At 41.2% G+C, this 17,533-nt stretch overlaps 1 protein-coding gene across 1 annotated transcript; it reads left to right on the forward strand.

Annotated features, from left to right (window-relative positions):
• Positions 1-6,228: 6,228 nt before the first annotated feature.
• LOC119731118 (RYamide receptor-like) lies at positions 6,229-14,022 on the forward strand. The gene is made up of 3 exons (XM_038204137.1): positions 6,229-7,409; positions 12,037-12,153; positions 12,934-14,022. The coding sequence occupies exons 1-3, from the start codon at positions 6,681-6,683 to the stop codon at positions 13,246-13,248; spliced, it is 1,161 nt and encodes a 386-aa protein (XP_038060065.1). The 5' UTR covers positions 6,229-6,680; the 3' UTR covers positions 13,249-14,022.
• The last annotated feature ends 3,511 nt before the right edge of the window (positions 14,023-17,533 follow it).

The raw sequence follows: 17,533 nt of genomic DNA on the forward strand, positions 1-17,533 counted from the left end.
AAGACAACGTTGTATTAAATAACTCCGCCACGAAATCCTCCGCTCAATTAGTGTGTCTTCGGGTGACAAAAGGAATATCGGGTAGCATTATAGCCGGAAGAAGACTTGTCAGTTTTCTCCCTCTTACCTTTGCGACTGCAGCGATTTTTCCCCTTCTTGTATGGAGTAACCGGAGAATCTATAAATTTGATTTTTTGATAAGGGACATTTGAAGAGACGCGGAAAGGGCGTGTTCAAGGCTTGATGCTCTTCACGACGCGTGAAAAACTGTTCATTATCGGGAGGGCATTCACCGTAATTTGATATGCAATTAGAGAACTCAACGAAATGCAAGTGTTTCCATTTGAGTCAGCCATAATGAATTAAATAATATCAAAATATATCTTTCCACTTCCCTGCACATTTTCCAGCATGTCCCTGAGGACGGGGTTTTGTTAAGAACTCAGAAAACGATTTAAGTTCAGATGACGGAGTACTTTACACGCAACGTATGTGTGGCACTTTTAAAATGAGGAACCGGACAATGTTCTTGAGTAGATATCGGCAACAAATTTATTCTGTATTGGCGAAGACAGAAAATGACAAGACAATGTTAGCTGGTCTTCGACAATGAGTGAATGACGCAGCAAGGAGTGCCCAAAACCTGACGTTGAGGGCGCTCAGCTAATTTGAATATAAATAGCCTAAAGAGTCAAACCCAATAGGGATAAACCAAACAAATAGAGGGGGGGGGGTTACACTCGTCACATATGTATGACGTAGTGCATTCAGAGGATCCGATTAAATTTTATTTTAAATAAGAGAATACATTTGTGCTTGGACGGTTTTAAACATTATGTTTAAGATCGGTTGGAGTCTGGATGCTGATAATCACCCTATCAGAAGGCAAGGGTAATTATGAGCATCCAGACTCCTACCGATCTTAAATATAGTGTTTAAAACCGACCAAGCACATATTTATTCCCATTCATACCTTTTCGAGACCAAAAAAAAAAGGAATAAATTATAAATTTTCAACGATTTTGGTCAACAAAACACCCCTCGGGCTATACAATGGTAGGGCCCTCTGGTAAACAACTCCTTATATAAAACAGAACGCATGTACCTGTGTAGTGTGAATTTAGGACTATGAAATACTGACTCACTGGTAGTATTGCGCACGCTTACATGAGGATAATAAAACGGTGCTGGCACTGGATTTCATAGGAGTCAACAATTCATCTTTAATCCTAAAGGGGCCGGGGCGGAATCGGCCCCCAATATTTTTTTCTGCGATAGCCTTGAATTTTTTTTTTCTTCGCGACCCGAGCTGTTTTGACTTTCTAGCCTCGAGTCTTGCGCATCTTTTGATACCAAAAACATAAAATTCGGGCGCTATGCTCCGTGAAAACTGAATTTCCCCATTTACTTAGTGTACACAAAACAGAATTACCATTCGTGAATATGAATAATTAATTAGCCATAATTCCAAAACCCTTTGACCTATAGTCACGAAATCTCTTTCGTCATTTCGTCACTCGATGGCCAAGATCCTAGGGAGGGGGAGGGGCGGTATCCGCTCCCCCCCCCCCCCCCCCCCCCGGCTGAGAGATGGTCAAAATAGCCCGGCCCTTTTAGGGTTAAACGTTACTGAGGACACACTATAAAGCTGTTTGATACAATCGTTGAACATTTCCAGGAGTAAGCTGAGATAAGTGCGTCGATAAAGAGCAGTGGCGGCGCCACACTCTAAAAAGGGGGGGGGGGGGCAATTCGGTGGCAAGAAAATATTTTGTGTGTGTGGGGGGGGGGGACAGTCACAATAAAATCTGATGATATCCGAAATTGAAGGGGAAAGTAAGGAAATTGACGTTGGCTGCACAATTTGGCTGTATAAATGCATGTGTGCCGTGACGCGTGTTTTGCCTACCAAAGTACCAATGGCAATGTTCATCATGCTTTCATTGGCTCAAAATGTGCCACAGAACTGATAATGCACGCTCAATCTTCAACTTGTTATGAACCTTAACAGAGAAGAAAATAAATAAACATTGTTAATCTATTTGTAGATAAAGTTCGGGGGAGGGGGGGGGGGCAAGGAAACAACTTGGGGACAATCAAATGCCCCATGTCCCCACCCCATAGCGCCGCCACTGATATAGAACCGCTGGTTATGTTTGTAAAACTCGCTATAAAAGTACAAGAAAGCAGAAATTCTAAATCCAACATAAATATTTTACCACAAACAACTTAACGACACCCATGAGGAAACCATTTTGTTCTGATAGAGGTCACTTACCCATCTGAGGACGGTCGTCAATTTGAAAACGTGAACAAAACCCATGAGAGATGCTGCGACAAAGTTATTACGGACAAGAGTAGAACAGTGTGGTGTCCTCGATACACACAAACATGTTTGTGTCACTTCGTAGTTAGTTTTGACAAATTGCGTTTGTAATCTTTTCAGACCTTGCTTTTCTTTAACAAAGAGAACTATTTATCTTCCATAAAGCTGAAGAAGCATACATACTATCGCTAACGGCATCCGTACTTCCCCCCCCCCCCCTGCCCAAGCGGGTAATAGCCTAAGATAATACTGTACGCTCATGCGCGTTGACAGAGAATAATAGGCAAAACGTTACGTACAAACAGGCACTCTAACACTCCGTCGATCGCAAATTTACCCAAGGAAATTCTACGTATCAGGTTTTGGATAATGTAAACGGACTGGGCCGTGTGTTTATCCTGTACACGCGTCTAAACTTAAAATAAATGAACTCTCGTCCGCTGATTTGGTTTGATCGAAAGTAGTGTCACCTTCGATTACAATAGAAAATAATATTAAAAACACGCCGTTGGATTCATCTGTGGCTGACAAATTGTGTTTATATTTGGGAGGCGAGGAAGAAAATAATAAATCAATGCTTGTATTGAAAGGTTATCGCATTTATTTTGACGAACATTAATTTAAATGAATGGGCCCTTAGCCACCGGTAACTTCTTTTAACTGACAATTGAACCCTGATGATTAGTCATACGTGAGGATTTACTACTTTTACTAGATTACATCGCAGAGTCGAGATGTATCTAATTGAAATTGAGAGCGTAGTTGATTAATTACTTTTTATTGTTGTGCTCTTTTTGACAAAATTAGAAAATGGCGATATTTTTCATTGATTGAGCTCCAGAATCAACAACCTGTATACAACTGAAACGTGGTTCACAGTCTAAATTCTTTGCAAAGGAAATGTATTCAAAGAAAAAAAGGTTACAAATAAGTTTTTCTATATATATACAACTAGGGGTCTGACACTTGTCAAGTTTTGGGCACAATAAGATAAGTGATGATTTTAGACGCTCATAGACGCTCGGATACACCTTGAGATACTTTGAGAAGATCCCTGATGTGGTTGTTGACGATGGCGTCACATGCTGAACGCTTACAAAGCGGACTTTCATTGGTGGAAGTTCTAACTTTGCAATGCTACTGAGAATGGACGTTGCAGTAACTAGGCGTCGCGTCCATCTCGATTTCGCCCCTGACTGGAGAAAGGGCACAATTTTTGCCTGTTTGAAATGTAACCCACCACCATTTATTTTGCTGGGCCTCTCATTCGGTCTGTGCTTGTTTTTTTTTCAACCGAGGACTGTTCGCACTTGGGTTAATGTGCTCAGTCAGGAAAAAGGGGTTTCCTCGTGTGCGTCGTCGTTTGTTTGTACTGAAACGTACATTATCTCATTTGTTTTGCGCATTTTTTTTTCAACCGAGGACTGTCCGTACTTGGGTAAATGTCCTCTATAAGAAAAAAAGGTTTCCTCGTTTCGTGTTGTCAATTGTTCTTATGTTTGTGCTGAAAACATACATTATTTTGCAGGGCCTCTCATTTGTTTTGTGCATTTTTTTCAGCCGAGGACTGTCCGTACTTGGGTATAATGTCCTTTATCAGAAAAAAAGGGTTTCCACGTTTCGTGTTGTCAATTGTTCTTTTGTTTGTGCTGAAATATACATTATTTTACAGGGCCTCTCATTTGGTTTGTGCGGTTATTTTTTTTTAAGAGGACTGTCCGCACTTGGGTTCGTGATGTCCTCGACCAAAAGAGGGAGTTTCCCCACGAGAGTCCTTGTTGGCATGTGTACATGAATAGGGAGAGTGTGGGCTAGTGGTTAAGGCCTGTGACTCACTATCAGAGGGTCAGGGGTTCGAATCAGCTGCTGGCCACATGTTGTGTCCTTGGGCAAGCCACTTTACCCCAACTTGCCTCTCTCGACCCAGCAGTATAAATGGGTACCGGCATCAGCTGGGGAATAACCTGCGATGGACTAGCATCCCATCCAGGGGGGATAGAAATGTTCTCAGTCGTTTCATGCTCCTGAAACCCGAGATAACCGCCGGGCAGATGCGCCCTTTGCTAATAGCGCTTACGATCTTGCTGTGAGTTAAATAAATGAAATGAAAAATGCGGTTATTGGAAAGAAGAGAATGCTGCGTTTACAGGAACCAATCGATCCCTAATTACTTGTGATAATGACATCGTAACAGGACCGCGCTCTTCCGTCCCAAAAAAAATCGATACTGTGCAAGATCATTCCCGCCATAGGAAAAATCGCAGAAACCCAACACGCGCCGATGAAACGCATCGTCTGCTTGCGTGCTGTCCAGCTATGATAAAAGAAGAGAGAACTATGCAAAACATACATCAGCTTCTTGTTTCTGGTGTGGCATGATTTAAATAAAGACCTGGGGCTGTTTTTTTTTTCTGCGATGATAAAATGGTGCATCGCATGTCTTAACACTGTTAGTGTGTTTATTCTGGCACACTGCTTAATGGACCTTTATGCGGAGTAACCCTGAGATGGCATCTGAGGCAGGATACGTGTTATTAGTTTTGGTTATTTTTACGCGCGATAAAAAACTATGTAGGCCTACTGGTCAATAGATTTCAAAAAGGAAACTTTAGCATTGGAATCTGACTGAAAATAATGGACGAGCTCAACCTTAGTAACTTAACTTGTGCATACAGTTCAGGAAAAAACATGTTTGCGTGTAATCTATTAGGAGTGCCGTGGCCTCGTGGTCAGGAGCATTGAATTCATGGTGGTCGGCGGGTAATTCTGCAGGTTGTGGGTTCGAGTCCAGTCTGGGGTGATGGTGCGTGAGCCCTTGGGGGCGAGGCACTGTGTCAATCATTGTTTGTCCTCACCCAGTAGTTAATTGGGAACCTGTGGGCGCAGAGATGGTTGATGTGATTGATTTTAGCTGCTTTGCGCCGAAATAGCATGGAGCTGTATGCTCTCCAGGGAGCGGAGATTGCATTTGGAATGTTTCATTGGCTCGATGACCAGAGTAATGATGATGCAGCGCCTTCAGCACCAATATTGGTAGATCAGGAAAAGGCGCGCGATATATCAATGTTTAACTGCATCAGATGTGAATTCTTATTTTACTTTGATGTATTGGCTCTCGTTTGCTTACTTAACCATAAAAGGGCCGGGGGCGAGATCTGCCTCCCCCCCCCCCAACTTTTTCCGCCTTGAATTTTTTTTTCGCGACCCGAGTTGTTATGACTTAAACATTTCCCGGCGCTATGTGCCGTGAAAACTGAATTTCCCCATATACGTAGAGTACACAAAGCAGAATTACCATTCTCACAAATGAATAATTAATTAGCCATAATTCCAAAACCCTTTTGACATATAGTCATGAATGTCTTGGGTATGTTTATGATGAGTTGCTCTCAGTGCATGTACTGAGTTTCAACATTGTTCGTCACTCGATGGCCGAGATCTTGGGGGGGGGGATTCCGCAATAGATGGCTGATTCCGGCTGATGGATGGTCAAAATAACCCGGCCCTTTTTAGGGTTAATATAGATCTCATAGTTGGATAGTTACTTTATGTTTGTAGTGAATCAATTATTTTTCTTTAAATTTATTAATGGGTGCATAGAAAGATTTTAGAAATAGGTCACAAGCTGCTAAGCTGATAAAAGGAATTGTCTATTTTTTCCCCCCAGATCTACACTGCGGATTTTTTTGGACTCTTGGGCTCTCTCGCGGGAGATCGAGGTTGCGTGCTGCCATTGCGTCGTTCTATCCCTGATGTTGCATCCCTGTTGTGCCAATGGACGATCTGCTGCTGTGATGTGGACCCTGGATGGTTTACCAAGGAGGATTTGTGATTGGATAGCTGCTGTTTCGTAACCGTCATCCGCAGACCCCCCCCCCCCGACCTGATAGCACATTTCTAAACCTGACAACATCTTTTGTCCGGTTCAGATAATAATCGGCCTCTTTGTCTGGCAGGGAATATTTGCTCGGATGACTTGAGTTTCTGCAGGAGCATTGATGAAAGGGCTACTTAAAGCAAGCTGGATATCTCTTAGTTTAACACAAACCTGTGGCTATGTTGCTTTGACAACCTCTCCAAGCCTGTAAAGCGACCTCATTTATCAGGATGCACCTTCTCTGTCGTGTTTCGCGGGATTTCGACAACTGTGAGACGTTGTTTCGTAAAATGTTTTCCTGCGTCTGATCTTGAGAGTCACATGTGGCTTAGTTTTTGATTTGATGGTTATTTTTCCACAGCTGAGGTACAGATACAAGACGCTATTTGTATTGAATTGAAGAGGGAGACTCCACACAGCTATTGGGACTTCATAAGAAACAGATAAGTTAATGTATTAAGACTCGCACGGCTAAACATGGCTAACCTAACGGAGATTACCAACTTCTCAAGTGCCAACGCCACAGAGGAACCAGACTATTATGATGTAGAGTATTACAAGGAGCCAGTCTGGGTCCAGGCCATCTTCATTAGCCTCTACGGAACTGTCAGCGTCCTGGGTATCTGCGGCAACGGCATCGTGTGCTACATTGTCCTGGGACACCAGCGGATGCGCACGGTTACCAACTACTTCATCGTCAACCTGGCGATCGGGGATTTGCTAATGGCGGCCATGTGCGTTAACTTCACCGTCTACGCCACGCTGTATACCCGCTGGCCTTTTGGAGAGGTCATGTGCAAGTTGGTGTCCTTCTGCCAGACTATTTCAGTCTCGGTCAGCATCTATACCTTAGTGGCCATCGGTGTGGACCGGTATTTCGCCATTATCCACCCCTTGCGGCCCCGTATGGGGTCCAAGGAGACGCTCTTTGTTATCGGCGTCATTTGGGTCATCTCAGTCGCCCTGGCCTTGCCTGCTGTGCTCTTCACCACAGTTGAGACTGCCGGGGATGCTACCTTCTGCACGGACGGGTCCTGGGAGGATTCCCTGGTCTACTCGCTCATCTGCATGGTTCTTCAGTACTTCTTGCCGCTGACGGTGCTGACGGCAGCCTACATCAGGATCGGGAAGCGAATCTGGGGGAGGAGAACCCCAGGCGAGGTGGAGGCGGAGAGGGATAAGAAGATGAGTGAATCCAAAGCACGGGTAAGAAACTGATTCTCAATTCCTCCCATAACTTATTTTAAAAAGATTCAAGTAGCAATACGGGGTAGTATAGTATGAGGCAGTAGAGGTATCATGAGGAAGTATAAATATCGTGAGGTATTATAGGGAGAATTAGTCAAGCTGTCATGAGTTAATCGAGGCATGAAATAGTAGAGGAATGGGGCAGTAAATGTTTCATATTAGAGGTATCAGTCCCATGAGGTAGTCAAGGTACCGTGAGGTAATCGTGGTACCATAATTTAGTCAATGTACCATAAGGTAGTCGAGGTACCATGATGTAGTCAAGGTATGGGCCTTATTCACGAATTGTCCATTTTTGTCGAGTTCCCTGAATGTATTTCATTAATATTGTTAACTGTTGACTGGGATGGCGCCAGACTATTTATGCAGGTACAATGCAGCTTTATTTTACTGGTTTTTTTTAAATATGGCTTTAAACATTAGGGAACGTTCAATTACAAATTTTAAATTATTCATTAAAGCAGACTGGAATTTATTATGAATTAACTTACTTTCATTTCTCTTCGCAAGTTTCAAAAATTAAGATGTTACTTAACTTTCAATTCAATATGGCCGACTCGTGAATAAGGCCCATCATGAGGTGTTATGAGGTAGTTGTGGTACCATGAGGTATAGTCGAGATACCATGTGGTAGTCGAGGTACCATGAGGAAGAAGAGTTACCGTTAGGGAGTCGAGGTACCATGAGGTAGTCGCGGTATCTTGAGGTAATCGAGGTATCATGAGGTACTCAACATATCACGAGATAGTAAAGGCATCGTGAAGTAGAAGAAGAATCATGAGATAATCCAGGAATCATGAGACAGTAGAGGTATCAAGAGGTTGTAGATGTATCGTGAGATATTCGAGGTGTCATGAGGTAGTAGAGGTATCGTACTAGAGGTATCACGAGGCGATCGAGATATCATGAGATAATAGAGGTACCATGAGATAGTTCAGTACGTATCATGGGCGACTTCCATAAAAAGGTCTGCTACAGTTTGGAAGCATATTTTCTACGTACATATATATGATATGAAACTTCACAAAATGACATGATCACCGATGGAAAATTGAGATCTGAAAATATACCACAAAAAGAATGCCTCAATTCAGTTTGCCTTCAGAGACCTCCAACATAGCAGCCATTTAGTATTGGTTCCTGACGACTCAAAAGGAACAACAAACAGGCGTGCCAATTCAATTGTCAGTAGTCTATAATTGAGCATCACACTCACAGGAAATAATGTGAGTGCATTCCAGTTTAAAAAAAGTCATCCTTTGTAAATAGTCTCACTTCAGAAAATGGGAAAGAAAAGAAACAGTTCGATGCTCAAGAACAAATACAGCCAATCGCCATTTAAAAAAAATCCTTCCACTTCTTTACAAAAAAAAGAGAGCGACTTTGGAGTCAAATTTCATCTTAAATTCCTTAGAAATTTAAAGTTTGAACTACGGTTGAGACTTACCTTAATTGCAGCCTTATTTGCTACTATAATAACCCTAAAATAGTAGGGTCACAAAATGAGGACATAGAAATCGTGATTCGGCAGGCTTAGGTAACCTTGGGCCTATTTCACTGGCCTGCACAAACAATTGTGCCCAAGGTATTTCTTCGTCTTAAAACCACGGCGTGTACCGCTTCGTCTCTGATCCAAGCATAAATGTAAAGGCCTTGAACCGTCAAACTAAATGGAAGTTCTCCAAATGTTGAACGGGAGTCTCCTCTGTCAGGAGGCCGGAAACTGAAGCCTGAAGCCAACGCTGGAAGGAAGCTAATGTTTCAAAAATAACTCAGTGTAGACGAAGCTGATGAGCAGCTGCTCGTTATTACAGCAAGTGTGGATTTGGCTCCTGGACTTTAGCCAGCTACACTTCACAATTCACGGTTCATGTGAAGATGAAGGTCTTAAGTGGTACGGTGACGTGGTACGGTGACGTGGTTGAGGCACTAAGGATCGACAGTAATGGGTTGACGGCAAAGCTGACAGAAGCCTTTGCAGGAAAAAAAAAGTATGTTATGTGCCTTGTGTCTCAGATAACAAGACTTGTTTGTTGAGCGTTCGGTTTGATACATTTGGATTGTATTAGCTTAAATTGACATGACACCTGCTCCCGTGAAACCCGGACAAAGTTGCAGGTGTTATTGCACAATGGGCCGTGTAAAGTCATGTTGGGGTAGATACATACCATTTTCAGGTTTAGAGCTTTGCTGAATAAGCTTTAAAACTGTAAATTCAAAACCTTCTAGATTTGGAGTATACAGTATGTCCCCCCAAAAATTGTCCGTCTGACTGTTTTAAAGTAACTACAAAACCATGAGGTCAATTTTGAAAAAGTTTGATTGTGTAAATACGTCTACGCCTTGGCCTCAACCCATATGAGTTTCATATAATTTCAGTCACGCATCACTGCACAATTGACAAATGATCACAACAGGTTTAGACACTGTGACCAAGTACGTTCCTTGCCCTAGTCAAAATCAGTGCTGTGCTATGTACGGTAAGCTGTGTAAAATCCTGCATGTTGTGAAGAAGGCTGATGTGACTTGGTATTAGAATCACTTTCCAAAGGCTTAGGAGTATCTGCAAATTTTTTTTTTTTAAACTGACCTCATGTTGCAAAAATAGTCAGACAGACACTATTTTTGGGTGCATACCTATGTTCCCCAGTACCGATGTTCCCCGAAATCCTTACCAGGCTAACCCTAACCCTAACCCTAACCCTAACCCTTATCCTAAGGATTTCGGGGAACATCGGTATTTGGGAACATCGGTATTGGGGAACATAGGGTTGACCCCCTATTTTGGGAACATACTGTATACATGCCTGCGGCTCGACCGCGTTGTAGCTGCGTCTTTCGCAATTCTGCTTCTGCTGCGAGTATTAAGACGATTATCCCCCGGAATTTAGATTGAATTTAATTTAATAAAATCAATCAAGTAGTAGTATTTATTTTTTTTGAAGGGGGGGGGTAATTAAACGGGGGAAAAGATTTATAGACATTTATACAAAAATATTTCATAATACGTGTTTATCTAATAGTTGGTTGTAAGGATTTTAGGACTTAATCCTTCTTCCAAGGTAGATAGGGTCACAATACCTATGCATTTTCAATTTTTGATTTCAATCAATATATATCTCCATAATGACAAAACATAGTATAAAAAAGTCAAATACATGTAATAAATTATACAATTGCTATAAATAAGAACCCACAGGAAAGAACTGGAATAAATTGAATGGCGATTGTGGAGGCATATCTCGAAGCCTAGGGCTTATATGAAGATGCCTAACCATACACAAAGAAACCCGACGCGACATACCTTAAAAAATACAGTGACAGACTAATAATCTGACAAACATAGCTACAACACACATGGGATGAAAATAAGTATTACCCTGGATTGAACATTTGGGAGACATCCCCATAGACTTGTGCACAAAACTTTTCAAACTTAAATGTGCCCTAACCTAATATCCCCTTGTCCATTTTCCACGAATTTTGGTACGTTTACTCATTAAACCACGAGCAAGAAAAATAACCTACTTGCGACAAGAACATTTTACCTCTAAAGGGGGGCTGTGACATTAAGGAGACATGAAAATGTCTCCCTGACGATCGATGTCTCCCACCGTTCGAAGAAATTACGATAACATGTCTCCTTAATGATGCATTTAGTGGAATAATGGTGCTCAAATAGCGCTTTATACATATAAGGTTTCAAAGCGGTTCATCATTATTACCCTGCTCATTGGGCAAATAAAACGTTCCAAACACCATCTCAGCTCCCTGGGGGTGAATACAACTCGATACTGCCACTTCGGCGCAGAGCAGATAAAATCAACCACACTAACCATCTGCCCCTACAGGTACCCATTTACTCCTGGGTGGAGAGAAGCAATGAGTGATAAAGAGCTTTGTCTCAGGGCACACGCACCATAACCCCGGGCTGGACTCGAACCCACAACCTGCATAATTACCCGCGGACCACAAGCTCAATACTCCAGACCACGAGGCCACGGTACTCTAATTGATCTCCATGATTTAACAAGATTTCCATGTGTCATAATGTATTATCATGAGAAAAAAGGAAATCCTTTAGCAGAAGAACACAAAAAATGCAAACATTCCCTGTCAGTTAGATGTTGTTTTGCTCAATCTTGGTTTTTGATATTTGTTGTTTTGAAATGGCACACTCTTGCCCATTTTTGTTTTGGCAGTTCATCCGCTGTTGATTAATCGTAGAGTCCCCAAAAGGGATTTGCCGAGTTTCCTGTCCAGAGCCGCTGGTGTAGTGTTTTTGCCGGACGTGCACTACGTGCCATAAGTGGACATCGTATCGTCTCAGCGGGTTGATACACAATCACACATAGCTTGACAATTTCTTAAGGATAATTCGCTAGAACAAAGATTTGATTGCTTGGATCCCAAATGATCATGGTGTAATTAATAATTCAATATCGGGGCTTTTGATAAGTATCGTAGAAGGTGTCAGCTCGTCAATCTTTAATACAGACAGCCAATAAGACGGGTGCCTTGCAAACGCCCACGGGGGATGAACTAGAATAAATCCGCTTGATTGCTTTTTCGGTTTTCATTTCAGCTAGTGAAGATGTTTGCTACAATCGTGTTACTCTTTGCCCTGTGCTACTTGCCGATCCAGATCTACACCATCGTCCAAGATAGCAACCAAAATGTCCTCTTCTTCTATTACATCAAGGTGGGTTTTCAACATCAGTGTAAACAGAGCGAGCGGCCGGTACCGCGCTTTGAATCCATCTCGTAGGAGGTTGCCACGCGATGGCCACCCTCCTTGTTTATCACACTCGAGACTTGAGAATGACGTCTGGATACCAGGTCAACCATTAACCCCTGATCGATGGATTCTGACTGGGGACGTATCGACCGCCTCGGCTCTTTTCATGGTCGATCAACACTAATGTCTTGGTTTAAAAGGTTAACTTGTGCAAATCTGGCGAAATCGTGCAATCTAAGCGTATTGGTTTTTACTCGCGGAAAAGAACCAATACTTTTTGGTAAATTCATACCCGTACCAGCTTCAATAGCCAACAAAGTGCAATGATTGAAGAATAACCTAATGAATCACTTCAACTGAGACCACCTGTAAAATTACTCAACCTAATTTCGGTCTAAAAACCATCTCAAGTCGTTTGCGAGCTGAATTTTGAGTGGAAATTCATTGAAAGCCACTTTGCGATTTCAATCATTCATATTCAGAGGCCACTTAGGAAAACCAGGAAGGCTTATACGCCCCATACAAATACGTTAAACGGATATCCTAACACCGTTTCGTTTAATTTTGATAGTTTAAAAACAAAACAACCAAAATTCTCCTTCTTACTGAAATGACACCACAGAACACTTTAAACATTCACATTTCTTCGTATCAAACAATACTGTAAACTGTACAGCCTTTTGCCAAAACGTACCTTTGTAGTGGTTTTTTTAATAAAAACATTTTTTTATTGTTTATTCTCAGATTATATATCTATGTGCCCTGCTAGCTGCCATGAGCAATTGCGTCTACAACCCTTTCATCTACTGCTGGATGAACATCAAGTTCCGGAACGGCTTTCGGTCCGTGTTCCGTTTCCTGCCTTGCGTTACGTACCAGGGGGACTGGAACGGGTTTAAGGGTCTTCGGCGGGCCAACACGGGCCAGACCCAGATGGAGACATTGTCCACGGGGTCCAGGATGGACCGCGGTCGCTGGTGGACCCACGACCAGGCTAAGCCTAACAAGAACGGCAGGGCCTCCAACTCGGACGGCGAGACGCGGACGTCTTTCATGTGATGATTGCCGGTAGTATGCAAGTGATGAGAACGAGGTTGCTCCCACTTTTCACACACTCGTCCAGTAAATGGAGGTCATTATGTCACGTGCCTGCGAACTTGGTTCTCATTGGCACGACCATGGCTGGTTCCCGGCCATGTCAGTGATGAGAACCAGATTGCTCCCATTTTTCTCAAATTTGACCAATGAATGGAGGTCCTTATGTCACGTGCCTGCGAACTTGGTTCTTATTAGCTAGGCCATGGCTTGTTCCCGGCCATGTCAGTGATAAGACTGAGATTGCCCCACTTTCACACACTCGACCAATGAATTGAAGTCATTATGTTACGTGCCTGCGAACTTGGTTTTCATTGGTTAGGGCATGGCTGCTTCCCCGCTTGCTGCCATGATTTTTTTTTTGCCCGATTTCAGTCACTTTAAATGTTGACTCCTATACGAGAATACCACTCGTTGGCGGCATAGACCAATCTGAATAAAGACACTTCCTGCCTGTCGATCCAGCACGCTCATTGGCCAATTAGATGACGACTTTGGACCAACTGACCACAGTAGCTCGGTCAAATGTTGTCACAAGCACTTTTAGAAATGTTGTTACAACTGGTTATGTAGTAACAAACGGATAACGTATCTCCAACCGATGACGTAACAACAACTGACCAATACTGTATCACTAACCGATAATGTAATACAAAACTGATCAAAATGTACTACCTTATCAGTCAATTGTAGTTACATTATCGGTAATGTAACAACAAATGACTGATAGTGCAGGAACAATTACTACACTATCAGTCAGTTTTGTGTTACATTATCGGTTAGTGATACACTATCTGTGAATTGTTGTTACATTATCGATTGGTGATAAGTTAACCGTTGGTTACTACATTACCAGTTGTAACAAACTTTGTTACAACTGGTAATGTAGTAACCAACGGATAACGTATCACCAACCGATAATGTAACAACCATTCACAAATACTGCATTTAATGTACACAAACCAAAGATGGGTTGGGCACTCGGGCTAATGACCAAATCTGGTGGGTCCATTACTCTGCGGTTGAATGCTCCCTTGAACAGTTATGTTTGGCTAAAGATTAACATGATTTCCGAACGTTATCCCATTTCATTAAATCATATGGATCGCACAAGGGATATTGTAAAACAAGCAACATTTTTCTTAGCACCGATGTTCCAATTCGGCGCGGATGTTTAATGTATAACAAGTTCTTAAACGGTTGGTTTGCTTTATTAAAAGTGCCTATACCGTTGACATGAAGACAATCGAACTTTTTGGCAAATTAGGGTGTTAATGTAATTGATCGGCAAATATCAAATAAATAATTGATCAATCACAGAGAGTGTGCAAAATGGTTTTGAATAAGTAAATTAATGCAGATGGGTTTTAAATAAATATAATGGCAACATAATAGTAGTGGGGAAACAATCTTAATAAATTAAAACCAAGTAATCCGAACAAATGCAGAAGGTATTAAAAGAATATTTGTAAGCTTACCAAATGTTAAGTCTGTTAAGTCTTAAGTCTGAACTTCACAATAATGTGATTAATATATATATTTTTTTCAAGCACACTTCCAGACTATGTAAACTTTCCAGCAACCCTCATGCACAACGCAAAAAGAAACAACCGAACCATATAGAAAGTAGAATTAAATGTTAGTAAAATAATACTGAAAATGCGATAAATATTACTATTTGTTATTACAGATGATTTTATCAAAATTGAAAGTCTATATCAATAAAATATAGTAATGCGCATTGAGCCTGATTTAATAATGCGGCTGTCAATACACGTTTATCTGCATGTAATATTTTATATTAATATGATGATATTATGAATATTAATATGTAAGTGCAATTTAGATAAGAGTATTCACGAATAAGCGGCTCTCTGTGCCAGCGGAGCTATTTTATCGTTTAAATTGTGCACTGTAGAAAACTCAGGATTGTACAGTACTGTCTATCAAAGAGAATAGGCCTATATAATATAAAAAAAAAACATAAAATGTTAATGAATGCATATTGAGGAAACTGAATGAATATTCTTTTGTGAAGGCATTCTACAACGATGTTAACATAGTTGCCTTTTTCTAAACCAGAGGAGAATCATTATTGCATGTTGTATCCATTACAAATTTAAACACTCCTTAAATCAAAATGTCGTTTTTATGTTATTATATTAAGGACCAAATATTGGCATTTTAGAGGCACTGTGTATGTTGATAATTTGGAATTGGGCATTATCTTGCAAGGTGGATGCTGAAAATGACGCAATAGCTTGATCAGCTGAAGCGCTAGGAAAGAACACTTGCTAAAAAATACCCACTCTGACCACGGTTCCATGGTTCAACAAATTTATTGAAATCGCGTATAATGATGTGAAGCAGTGTAATAACAGAATTAATAAAAACGTAGTCATGGTGACTGACTCACTTGAAGTTATTGGCAAATTAAAAACAAAGCAAAACCAAATCCGTGTGCATACTGAAAAATGAGCCACCTCAACGAAAATGGCATTACTCCTCGCCACAGCCACTAATTTGAAAAATACATAATTCCTGTGGAAGACAAGGTAATGACCATTCATTTGAAACACTCAGTTTTTTCTCTCCATGTACTCTCATTGCCACAACAAAAATGGTGAACTTAGGTCCAGATCATGGCGAATTAACCCTGTACAGGGTGTATAAACAGGTAATCTAAAAATGTGTGGGTAAATATGTTAAAGTTATGAACTTAAACACTATCCAAGTGGCTCCATCTTAAAGGGCGGTTCATTAGCTTCTTCAGCAAAATTGGAAACGGATTTTCTTGGCCTTTGTTTTGAAATCACTGGCTCCCAGTCATCCGTAACTGAAGACGTGCAAATAAGCTAACGAACTACCCAATTTGACAGTATTGAAGTTCATAACTTTCACAGAACAACTCATTTTTTGCATTACTTTCAGTTCCTATACACCCTGTATAAACAGCAGTCAGCTGTTTTCTAGTTAATGTGATTGTATTTTTTTTGTCAAGAATGGTCTTAATGTGTTTTAACAAAGGTCAGTAGTATAATCATAACATCTTTGAATATGTTATGTCAACTGAGATAATAATGGAAGGAAAATGCATGTTCTTCTTCCAAGGCGGGACATTTTATCTTTTCATCATCAAGCCCCACATTTGCGTCACTTCTTCACCATTATATTCACACAAGAGCTCTATCAGATGCCCACTGTGATAAGCATAGGTCGTAATATGCGAATGTGATGCGAAAGATGCGTCAGCATGCGAGCGCGTGTGGGGGAGGATGAGGCTTCTGAAAGTGATGACAGAGCCAGAAAGCAAGGATCATGTGTACGGATTTGGAGAGAAAGGTGAGTGGGAAGAAAGGATTAGAATGACGTAATGAGAGCCGGGAATGCCGAGCAGGGAAGGAAAGGTAAGTTGATGAGAAAATAGGAGAGCAGATGAAAAAGAAACAAATGACCTATGCCCAAAAATAGGTTGGTGAGCGTGGTTGAACTTAATTACTCACTCCATGTTTTTGAACAAATTCGTTTGTTTCCTGATCCTTACAAATTAACGATTTGTAAGTATTTTTTTAACTGCGGGATAGCAGCTCAGCAAATCATCATGTCTCTCCGTAAGTTAGTTAGTTAGTAACAAACGTTAACATTGTCTATTACTCCTACATAATATTTTGACCGATTTCAACTTAACTATGTCAAAAGTATGAGTAGCGCAGCCCCAACATGTCCCACCACCAAACTGGGATCAAAGGTCAGCATGGGGTCACAGGGGTCAAACACCTGTTTTTGTTTTACTATAAAACACTACTCCTTCCAGGCTTCCAGGCACGGTCATGTGACTCATGCATGAACACGAATTCGTTGGCCCTCAGCTTCCGAGATATATCCTATCGAGCTTGTTTTAAACGAGAACATCTTGCCGTCTTAGGCGTCTGAAACCCCCTTTAATCATATGGGCTCTTTTTGACCATTGATGTTGCGCATTTAACGCAATTATCGTCCCGAAAATTAATTCGAAATACCCAATTAATAATTATAACCCTACATATCGATCAAGTTGTCATTTAAAATTGAAAAATAAAACTTTTCCATTGCTGGAAAAATAGAGGGAAAAAAAATCATTAACAATGGTATTTATTTCGGGGTTTAAACTGGACAATTTTAGGGGGAAAGCAACTTTAAGTTGCTGAGGCTTGAGAAAACGTAGGAGAAAATAGAAGCAGAGAAAGTGGAATGCCTGGAAAATGGAATT

This window comes from Patiria miniata, unplaced genomic scaffold (genome assembly GCF_015706575.1).
Source record: "Patiria miniata isolate m_02_andy unplaced genomic scaffold, ASM1570657v1 HiC_scaffold_23, whole genome shotgun sequence".
Taxonomy (NCBI): domain Eukaryota; kingdom Metazoa; phylum Echinodermata; class Asteroidea; order Valvatida; family Asterinidae; genus Patiria; species Patiria miniata.